Genomic DNA, 11,515 nt, shown 5'->3' on the forward strand with positions numbered 1-11,515 from the left:
TGTGCACCGGGCCTCTAGTAATAATAATAATAATAAATCAGGGTTTGTAATTTTCATAGTGAAAAATTGTAGGTTGAGATCTGTGCTTTTAAGGAAGAAATAGCTCATTTAAAGTGACTTAGCTGATCATTTGGGTTCAGCTGACCTTTGGCCCCTGCCATGGCTTATATCTGAGATGCAGCAAAGCTAAAACAAACACAAGGAATCTGGAATTAAGATTTTCATACCTAAAGCCTCTTGGCTGTCTCTGGAAACTCTCCAAAGGCTTTGATGTATATGACTTCATTTCTTTTCCATTTGTCACAAAAATTAATAGCATTGTGTGTCACAAAAATTAATAGCATTGTGGTTTCCAGCTAGATGTTTTTCCTTTAAATTTTTATTCATTTCTGATTACAAGGTGCAGAGAAATCAGAAGGGCAATGCTGGTGACTCCACGACAGTCTGTGCATCTGTAAATACCTTGTACAACACCAAGTTCATCCTGTTCCCAAGTGTCACCTCACATCCTAACAGCTGCACAGTATAGTACCTGATCATGTGGAAAGTTTAACCTTGTGTTTTTCAGTTTACTTGTAAATATTAAAACTGAACTAACTATTCTAACTGTTGATTTCCTAGAGCTCTCAAGAGTAGGTCACAGGCAAATTATGCTGTACAGCTGTTGGAGCCATTTACATTTTTTAAAACGCCTTTCTTAAACAACAGTAACTGAGGCCCCTTCTGTGTTCTTAGACTTTTAAGGTCAAAGGTGCCCCAGGGGTCCCTCAAATCCTAGGGCCATAATGGAGGAAGGGCAGATCATTCTAAGCATGAAGAATTAACAATTTTATTGGGCTCAGACCAGGAGTCCAGGAGTCTTGAGGACCTCTGTGTATCTGTTAATTTTCTTCTCCACATTCTTTTTGGCCTGTTTCTTAGCCTCAGAATCTGCTTTTTCTTCTGTTAATGGATCTTGGTCTTCTCCTACCTCTTCTCCTCCAGAGTGGCTGTGACTGCCTGGTACTTCTAGCCAACTTCATGAGCCACGTGCCCTAGGTGGGCAAACTTCCATGTAGGCTTCAGAGGCATAACCTTGAGAGCCGCAGGAACTACCATTCACTATTTCTTGTCATAGGATGACAGGATTCCATCAAACACTTTGAGGCAGTCCAAGGTGACCTGGCCTCACTTGATTTTTTGAGGCAGCATGCTTTGCAAGGCCTACCAAAAGATTCTGCTAGGGGCTCAGAAATGGTAAGGGCAGCAGAATGGCTTGGTGTTCATCCCCTTGTAGAAAAAGAACTGGTACTTCAACTTGTTTCTGTAAAAATCACTGGAAATATTGATGCCCTCACAGTAACGGCTTGGCCACAATAGCCTCCAGGTGGCCCAAGAGATGGCCTTGGCAGTCACCTGGGAAATATACAAAAGTTTTTGGGATTCAAAAGATGCTCTGTGGAGAGTTTTCTAGACAGCTTTTGACTTTTCTAGAAGCAAAATATATGGGAGGGTATTCCTAGAAAATTAAGGGCCAGTGTCATAGAGTGTAGAAAAACTTTTGTTAATTGTCCCTTCTCAGTGTCCTAGAATCACCCATTGTCAGGATCCTAAAGATCCTGCTAGATCATCTAGTAAAACCTTCCTCTCCCTTCTTCTAGTGCTTTAATTGTAACCTCAACATTTCCACCAAGAAATTATTCAACTTCAGCTTGGGTGTCCCTGGTGATATAAAACTATTTCCCTACTTCCCAAAGCAACCTGTTTAATCTTGGGGCATCTCTATGAGAAAGCTTGCCCTTATACTAAATTTGCTTCTACCCAGACTCCTAAATTCATTGAAGTTGAAACAAAGACTGTCAGCTTACTTACTCTTCACAGTGACAGACCTTCAAAGATCTGATGAAAAATATATCCAGGTTTTTAAACTTGAATTTTTTCATCTGATCCCCATAAGTCATGGTTTCTAGGGTAGACAACATATGAGAAAGCAAGTATTTTACTTGCATGAGTCATTGGAGACATCTATATTAGGCTGGGATGGGGAAAGAAGGCAGTAGCACATATTGTGAAATGTCAGGCTTGAAATCCATAAATCCATATAGCCATATAGGGCAAATGGAAGAAAAAGGAAAGAGGATACTAGGGGCTCAAATGTAACCAGCAAAACCACCATAACTTCCTATTAGGTTCACTGGTCAGGTAAATTTCAGTAATGTAGATAACAGAGTAACCTACCTACTTGTGTATCCTCTAAAAGTCTCTACATAACAAAATACCACAGATTGGGTGGTTTAAACAATATGAATTTATTTCTTATAGTTCTTGAGTCAGGGGAAGGCCAAGATTAATGTGCTGGCCAATTTGGTTCCCTGGTGAGGGCTCTCTTTCTGGCTTGCAGATGTCTGCCTTCTCATTGTTTCTGCACATAGTGGAAAGATAGAAAGTTCTGGTCTTTCTGCCTCTTAGAAGGCCACTAATCCCATCATAAGGGTTTCACTCTCATGACTTCATATAAACTTCAGATTATCTCTTAAATGCCTCAACTCCAAATAGCATTGCATTGGATTTTAGGACCTCAACATATGAACTGGTGGAAGGGGGGCACAAAAATTTAGTCCATAACAATAAAGTATTTCATCCATCCCAGTATTCAGTACTTTTTAAAATAAGACATTAATGGCTTCAGAGGCTATAGCTGAAAAACACCTTCATGGCATGGAATTCAGGGCTTTGTCTTTATCTCTCAAGATTTCAGACATACATGCGAACTTTTGTCAGGAAACATGATTCAGCCTGGCATGATGCAAGGATGTTTACCTTTCTGAGACCCTTTGACCATTCAGTGCCTGAATATATAATAGTTTTAAGGCCAGTAACCATAGCTATATTAAACTCATCCCCCAAAAGTTAGTCTAAGGGATCCCCATCAATATATGTTGTCAACTGCATTACAAAAAAGTTGATCATTAATCATAACATTTTAAAACATTTGTTAATGATTGTTGAGTGTTTATAAAATGCTTTGTAATAACCAAGAAAGGATTTCTTACTTGAAGCAGTTTTATAATCTAAATAGTCAAGACAAGCTATTGACAGAGACAAGAATGATATCCATGAAAAAGACTCAGGGACATTTATAAAAATAAAAATACATCATGTGATGGTTTGCTTCAATTTTATGAAATACAGTAAATGAATATTAATTTTTCTCATACTCTCCATGACTTATCCTCAAGCATCTTACAAATGAACTGATAGTAAAAAGAAACATGTAACTAATATGTCAAGGTATTATGTATATAATTTCAGATTGTACTAGCCCAAGAAAGGGAGAAGTCAATTTGGGCAGCACACTATAGCCAAAGGGGCTTCAAAAACAACAGAACACTGATTGATGAATAGTTATTATTCACAAAAACAAAGATGTTGGGAATGGCATTTTAAGGGAAGAGGGTGGTATGAGCAAAAGTTATACATATTGGAATTAACAAACCAATATTCATTCATTATAGTAATATTTATTAGGCAACTGTGACATGATAAACACTATGCTAGATGTTAGGACTATGGCACTGACCAAACCTTGTGTGGTTCTTTTCCTCATAGACTTTACATTGCAGTGATGGAAAGAAACAGTAAACAAATAAACAAATAAATGAATAGACATTTTATACTTGTCGTAAGTGCATAAGAGAGAGAATATTACGATAGAGTGGAGAAGCCTATTTTATTTATTTATTTTTTAAAATATATTTTATTGATTTTTTACAGAGAGGAAGGGAGAGAGATAGAGAGCTAGAAACATCAATGAGAGAGAAACATCAATCAGCTGCCTCCAGCACACCCCCTACTGGGGATGTGCCTGCAACCAAGGTACATGCCCTTGAATGGAATCGAACCTGGGACCTTTCAGTCCGCAGGCCAACACTCCATCCACTGAGCCAAACCGGTCACAGCTGGAGAAGCCTATTTTGGAGTGGGTGGACAGAGAAGAACTGTCTGAGGATATACATTTTTACTTGGCATTGGAAGATTAGCATAAGCCAATGTGAAATATTTGTGGAGCATGTGGAACAATTGGGCAGGTCAAAACAGAGGATTTCTGGAGAAGATAGATGATGTGGTTGATGAGGAAGAGTTGATGAGGAGCCTTAGAGAAGCCTACTTTGAATAAGTGAGAGAGGAATATAAACTTTATTTGGAGGCAGTGGGGAGTCATTTAAAGCTTTGGATAGTGGTTTTGATCAAAATTATGGTCCAGGAGGATGAATGAAGTAGCCTGTGAAGATTGTTTGGTGTATGGTGAGACTGGAGGAGAGCAACCCAGTTAGGAAAGCATTTAATTGTTCAGGAATGAGGTAATGACTACCCACAATGGGATAGCTACATAGTGGAGACAGAAAGGAAGGGTGAGGAAAAGTTATGCCAAAGGAACAATTGATAGGATTTGGCAAGTGATGGGAGGTGAGATGTGGAATGTGAGGGGGAGAGAAGGATCAAAGATAAAAGTGAGGTTTTTATTCTTGGTTATAGGAAAAAGGTTTCTTCAACCACAGAAAATTTTAAAGGAAGGATTGGTCTAGGGGGGAGGGCCAATTATTCCATGCTCTGCAATCATTTACTGGTACACATGACTAAATCAATGGGCCTTCTGCATCAACAATTTGATGCTAGTGTTCAGGGATATGAAGGTTCACTACTGAGTGGATTAGATAACAGGGGCCCAGAATTTGAAAATTGTCAGCTCAACTGTTTAGACAGCCATATTTTTCAATCAAGAACATCACTGCTCTGACTCATTAAAACGTAGACTTTATCGAATTTATTGAAGTTACATGGGTTAAAAAATTTTTCAAGTGTAAAATTCTATAATACAACATATATATTGTATTGTGTATTCAACACCCATAGCATAGTCTCCTTCCATCACCATTTACCCTCCTCTACCTGCCCCACCCCCAAAATATATTTTTAAAAAACCAACACTGAATCTAGAGCAGTGATGGCGAACCGTTTGAGCTCGGCGTGTCAGCATTTTGAAAAACCCTAACTTAACTCCGGTGCCGTGTCACATATAGAAATTTTTTTATATTTGCAACCATAGTAAAACAAAGATTTATATTTTTGATATTTATTTTATATATTTAAATGCCATTTAACAAAGAAAAATCAACCCAAAAAAATGAGTTCTCATGTCACCTCTGACACGGGTGTCATAGGTTCGCCATCACTGAATTCTAGAGTGATGCAAGAGATATTAAATAAAAGGCATTAAGAAATTATTATTTTAACCTGGCTGGTGTTGCCCAGTGGTTTAGCATAGACTTAGGAACCAGGAGGTCATGGTTTGATTCCTGGTCAGGGCACATACCTGAGTTGCAGGCTCAATCCCCCAGTACAGGGCATGCAGGAGGCAACTGATCAATGATTCTCTCTCATTGATGTATCTATCTATCTCTCCCTCTCCCTTTCTCTCTGAAATCAATAAAATATATATTTACAAAAAATTATTCGTTTTTGTAAAAACATTCTGTGAGCCCTAATACAAAATATTAGTATATTTTTAAAAAGAGGTAGACTTCATCAATATAAATATTGGTAGAGAAAACTTGAGCAATTCTCGGGGTGCTTGAAGCAAATAGCCACCAAAATGATAATACAATGGCATGGCAAGTAGAAAATTTTAATCATTTAATTCTAATTACAAAGCTTTGACTGAAAGAATGCCTTTTATCATTCCTGACCCCCAAAAGACATGCCTCCCCCACAAAACTAATGGATTAAAACCTCTAGGCCTGGTTCAAGACAACCAGTTGTTCTTATCCAAAAACTATTCTCCCCAGGCTATTTGTAGTCATTTCTATTTAAAATAAAATGTATGAAAATTTGTGTGTGTGTATGTATGTGTGTGTATGTGTGTAATGTTCATTTGTGAAAATTGATGTATCTTTTGGGGGTGAGAACATTGGTATGGTAGTCAATTATTTCTTTATAATTTATATCAATCCTATTTACAAAAAGGATTACAAGTGTTTTTGCGTGCTATATTTCAAGTAAAAACTGGCTATCCAGAGTTTCATTTTCACAAAGTTGTCTATTTTCTTTCCCAATCACATCTGTGATAAACTATTCAGTGCTTAAAATTGTTGCACTACCCTTTTTTCTAGAGGAATTTTGCATTTAAGTACTATTTTCCTGTACATATCATGTTTTAATTCAACAAAAAGCATCTGTAATGTAGATTCCAAAATAAGAACTTACCTGTGGAGTGGCAGCATGAAATTGCAAAAATGAAAACTCACATCAGTAGACCTGGTGTCTCAGGCTTGTTTCTGCCATTTATTTGGATTTATGTTCTATTTTAATCTATGAAATTAGGTTGGTGATATTTGTCTCAGGTTTGTTTTTAAAGTTAACATGAGGGAATTGCTTTGAAGGTTTGTAAGTTGGACCGTATGTATGTTAGACATCCATATTGGCAGACTCTCAGACTCTGTAATACTCTGGTGATAATACTGGAATGATCCTGAAAACTCAAGGTAATTGGGTCTTTACTATTGGACATTTGTCCTTGATGGGATATGTTTTGTTTCTACAACTTGGCTTTCAGGAAAAAGAACTAAGCGTGTTGCTGTATGTCAGTTTCTCTGGCTTTGTCATATTCACAGTGACATTTCTTCACCCTCACAGATGTGACTGGCTTCATGGAGGCAGAACCCCTGGTCTCAACAATTGAGGGCTATGATGCTCGGCTCAAATGCAAGGCAGCTAAATATATCTACACTCAGCTCGCTTGGTTCAACCCCTTTGGAGAGAAGATTCCTGTTATATACACAGAAAGCTTAAAAAATAACTACTCCATCTCTTTGACACTGGTGATTAAGAATGTGACCCAGAAGGATAAAGGGCAGTATAAGTGCAAGGCTTGGACTCAGAGGAACATCACCAAGATAATGCAACATAACACTCAGCTCTTAATTAGAGGTAGAATTGGAGGGACTTCCCCATAACTTTTTAGCATTTAAGACAACTACTGTGTGGGATGTGGAACCAGAATAGGGCTTTTACTTATTTATAACTTACTTATAGGCTGGACCAGTCAATCTTTTGTTTCATAAAGCCTCTTGGAGACATTTCAAGGAAAGGATCTTGTATACTCTGTGTTAAACAGATGATAGAAAAATTTGGGAATGGAATTTTTGGTCCTTCTAATACCAAAACTCGTCAGCAGCCACTTTTATTGCTTGTGGTGGCTAAATATGACCTTGAAGAATAAAAAATGCAAACCACCACACACATTACTCTTACAGTAGATTTTATCCCCATCTATCTTCTCTTTTCCTGCATAGGGTAACATTTAACCATCCAATGTCTGATTAAACATGCGGGGTAAAACAGAGATTAAGTGATGTATATGTGGTACTCTTCCTCAAAAATCTTGCCTCTTTTTACCCTATTCTCTATAGAAAAAGTTGCTCCATTCGTTATTGAGAATCTTACCAATATTGAGGTTAACAGCAGTGGAAAGATTTTGCTGGATTGCAAAGTGAGTGGAACACCACAGCCTAACATCCACTGGTTGAAAAATGGGGTTCCTATTATTCCTGCTTCAGGTGAGTCTGAAGATCTTATGTAGTTGTTTCCAGTCAGGAGGGCTTGAGTTGGTGCAGCTCCTTTGAGATTACTTGACTTTGAAACTGTTCCAAGATTGACTTAATAAAATAGGGGCTTGACATATTCTAAGACTTGGCTTCAGTGCAAACACTTCAAAAATAATGGTGAACATTGTTGATGCAGGAATCTTCTTTAAGAACAACAGCCTTATTATTGAGCGAGCCAAAAAAGAAGATGAGGGCTTCTATCTGTGCAAAGCAACCAATGAGTTGGGGGAAGTCAGCACAGCAGCTCTTATCACTGTGGAAGGTAAGTTGGAAATTCCTAGCTATATTGATAATCAGTAATGGAACCCCAAAAATAAAGAAAATGCATTTGGTGATGGGGACACAGTGTGGAGAGACAATGGAGAAGGCAAACATGGATATACACTTAATATATCCACTTTCAATGAGAAGGTATGTGGAATAGCATGATTTGGAAAACCTGGATTCAGAACCCTATACTTGTTGCAAACTTGATGGGATCGTACATAAGCCTTTCTGGGTTTCAGATTTCTCATTTCTAAAATGAGAATAACACCAGCTGTGCTCTATTTTTTCAGAGGTGATACAAATGAAGGCCAAGATATGGGAATGTTTTACAAAATATAATGTATCAAATGACATTACTTCCCTTTTGTTGGTTGGAAAATATTGATGGCATTTGGAAATATAAAAATAGAAAGTTGACCACCTTTCATTATAAATATGAAGCCCAAAGAAAGTAAGACGCTTGCTAAAGCTTGTAGCAAGGTGTTTGATTCCAATGTCCTATGCTATTATGATGAGTATTTAATTGTTAAAGGTAAAGTTGTATCTGTTCAAAGAAATGCTATGGGTTGGACTAACCATCTTGGCACCTCTAAAGCCTTTTGCACATTCAGCTAGCTATACTCTTCTAGGTCATATCAGGCAAACCATATAAGCTTATTTAAAATCCGGCCTCACATTTGTCTGAGATAATCCACAGAATCTGAACTAAAAAAATGGGAAACTGGTAATAATAAGATAGATAAAATAAGTTATACACTCTATACTGTGCTATTTTCACTTCTCATTATCTCATTTAATAACCCTATGTGGCAGGTATTTTATTATTCCCACTTTTATTTTTAAAAATTTTTCTTTATTGTTGAAAGTATTACAGATGTCCCTCTTTTACCCCCTATTGATCCCCACTACCACAATCCCATCCCCTTTCCAGGCCTTCCCCATACTATTGTCTGTCCGTGGGCTACGCATATATGCATATAACTTCATTGATTAATCTCTGAAATATGGCTCTACCACTTAACAGCTGCATGACCTTGAGGAAATTACTAACCTTTCTGTGCCTCAGTTTGCCCATTTAAATAATAACTATATTATTCCCATTTTCAGATGGGCAAACTGAGGCACAGAAAGGTTAGTAATTTCCTCAAGGTCATGCAGCTGTTAAGTGGTTAGGGCCAGGATTTCAACTCAGGCAATGTGACACCATACCTCACACCTATTTTGGCTTTGTCCTTGAGAGCCAGCTAATTAGGTAGAGCATAACTTTAAATGTTTCATTTTGGCTTTCTGCCTCAGATATATGTCTGTATACAATATTTGTTCAGCTCATTCTTTTGAGTCATCTAGTACAATTATCAAGGATTTTTTTTTCTCTAAGTATCAGAAGACAATGCCCATACTCTATAAAATTTTTACGTATGCACAAACACAATTTGGCACTTGGTGATATTTGTCCTTTAGAAATAAAATGTGATTTGTAAAAGGCAGTAATTTTCTCTTTCTTTCTCTCAATTTCTGCAATGTACTAACTCATTTTTATTGTAATAAATTCTGTCTTCAATGTCTTTACAGGCTCTGAAGACAAATCCAATATTGAAGTCATTATTCTTGTTTGTACTGGCCTTGCAGCTACTCTTTTCTGGCTTCTTCTCACCCTGGTCATTCGAAAACTCCGAAAGGTAGGGGAGAAAAAGCACTTTGGGGCCTTGAGGCTGATGGTATACTTTTTGTTTCAGAACAATTTCTTGGTAGATGGACTATCTGGCAATGGGGAGAGACTATATGTGCAAGCTGTGTGTGTGTGTGTGTGTGTGTGTGTGTGAAAGAGAGAGATTGGGGACTAAAATGTAATGGAGTTTTGTTGTTGTTTTTTTTAATTGATGAGAGAGAGAGAGAGAGAGAGAGAGAGAGAGAGAGAGATTGTTTTGTTGTTCCGCTTATTTATGCATTCATTGGTTGATTATTGTATGTGCCCTGACCAGGGATCAAACCCACAACCTTGGTGTTGGTATATCAGGATGATGCTCTAACCAACTGAGCTACCAGGCCAGGGCCTGTAATGTTTTTACTTCATGCCTCCTACAACATTGGGAACTGATATAAGAACACACCTACCCACTCAGATTCCATCTCAAATTTTTTAATTTTTATTTTTCAATTACAGTTCACATTCAATATTATTTTATATTACTTTCAGCTGTACAGCATCATTGTTAGACAATCATATGCTTTGCAAAGTGATCCCCCTAGTATTTCCATTACCCACTGGCACAAAACACAGTTATTGACTATAACTCATATAATGATAACTCATATGCTGTACTTTACATCCCCCTGACAATTTTGTCACTACCAATCTGTACTTTTCAATTCCTTCACCTTTTTAACCTAGTTCCCCAGCACACCTATCCTCTGGCAACCACCATGTGCTCTCTGTGTCTATGAGTCTGTTTCAATTTTATTTGTTTATTTATTTGTTCTTTAGACTCCACATACGTGAAATCATGTGGTATGTGTCTTTCTCTGTGTGACTTATTTCACTTGGCATAATACCCTCTAGGTCCACTCATGCCATTGCAAATGGTAAGATTTCATTTTTTATGTCTGAGTAATATTTGATCATATAAATGCAACACAACTTTTTTTAAAAAATTGATCTTTATTGTTGAAAGTATTACAGATGTCCCCTTTTTCTCCCATTGACCCCCTCTACCCTGGTCCCACCCCCTCCCCTTCTGCATCACAACTTTTAAAAAATATATTTTTATTGATTTCAGAGAGGAAGGGAGAGAGAGAGAGATAGAAACATCAATGATGAGAGAGAATCATTGATTGGCTGCCCCACCCCCCCCTACTGGGGATTAAGCCTGCAACCCTGGCATGTGCCCTTGACCAGATTCTAACCTGGACCCTTCAGTCCACAGGCCAACACTCTATCCACTGAGCCAAACCAGCTAGGGCTGTACCAAAACTTTTTAATCCACTTGTCTGGGATGGGCCTATCTCCAATTTTAAGTTAGTATAACTAATGCTTTCAAGAATTATTTTTAGGGGATTTTTTTCTTTATTGATTAAGGTATTACATATGTGTCCTTATCCCCCCATTGCACCCCCACCCCCGACTCATGCCCTAGTCACCCCTAACTGCCCCCCTGCCAGCCTGATCACCCCTAACTGCCTCTGCCTGCTGGCCTGATTGCCCCCAACTACCCCCACCCACCAGCCTTGTTGCCCCCAATTGCCCGCCCTGCCAGCCTGGTAGCCCCACGCAGCCTGCTGTTCCATCGTCCGTTCGGTTGTTTCGGTTGCGACGGTCGCTTAGGCTTTTCTATAGATATTAATGTCTGTATTCCCTGTAGAGTATATTATATTCCCATGACTTATCTATTTTATAACTAGAAGTGTCCACTTCACCCTTTTTATCTACTCCCCAGTTCCCTCCACTCTGTTAACCATTAGTTTGTTCTTTGTATTTATCAGTCTATTGCTCTTTTTTTAAGATTAAAAATGTAAGTAAAATTATATGGTATACTAGAGGCCCGGTGCACAAAAATTTGTGCACTCGGGGGGCGGGGGGGGGGGGGCCCCCAGCCCCGCCCGTGCCC

General features: G+C 38.3%; 1 protein-coding gene and 1 pseudogene across 1 annotated transcript in view; one reads left to right on the forward strand and one right to left on the reverse strand.

The window, feature by feature from the left end:
• Nucleotides 1-11,515, forward strand: part of LOC102247542 (vascular endothelial growth factor receptor kdr-like) — a gene marked incomplete at its 5' end in the record, with an annotated part of 251,412 nt that overhangs the window by 78,608 nt on the left and 161,289 nt on the right. The window contains 4 exons of the mRNA XM_014539495.1: nt 6,673-6,966; nt 7,449-7,595; nt 7,780-7,905; nt 9,483-9,589. Of these exons, the coding sequence (XP_014394981.1) occupies nt 6,673-6,966; nt 7,449-7,595; nt 7,780-7,905; nt 9,483-9,589 (674 nt within the window). The remainder of the gene's footprint in view (nt 1-6,672; nt 6,967-7,448; nt 7,596-7,779; nt 7,906-9,482; nt 9,590-11,515) is intronic.
• LOC102246013 lies at nt 814-1,281 on the reverse strand (annotated as a pseudogene).

This window comes from Myotis brandtii, unplaced genomic scaffold (assembly GCF_000412655.1).
Source record: "Myotis brandtii unplaced genomic scaffold, ASM41265v1 scaffold219, whole genome shotgun sequence".
Taxonomy (NCBI): Eukaryota; Metazoa; Chordata; class Mammalia; order Chiroptera; family Vespertilionidae; genus Myotis; species Myotis brandtii.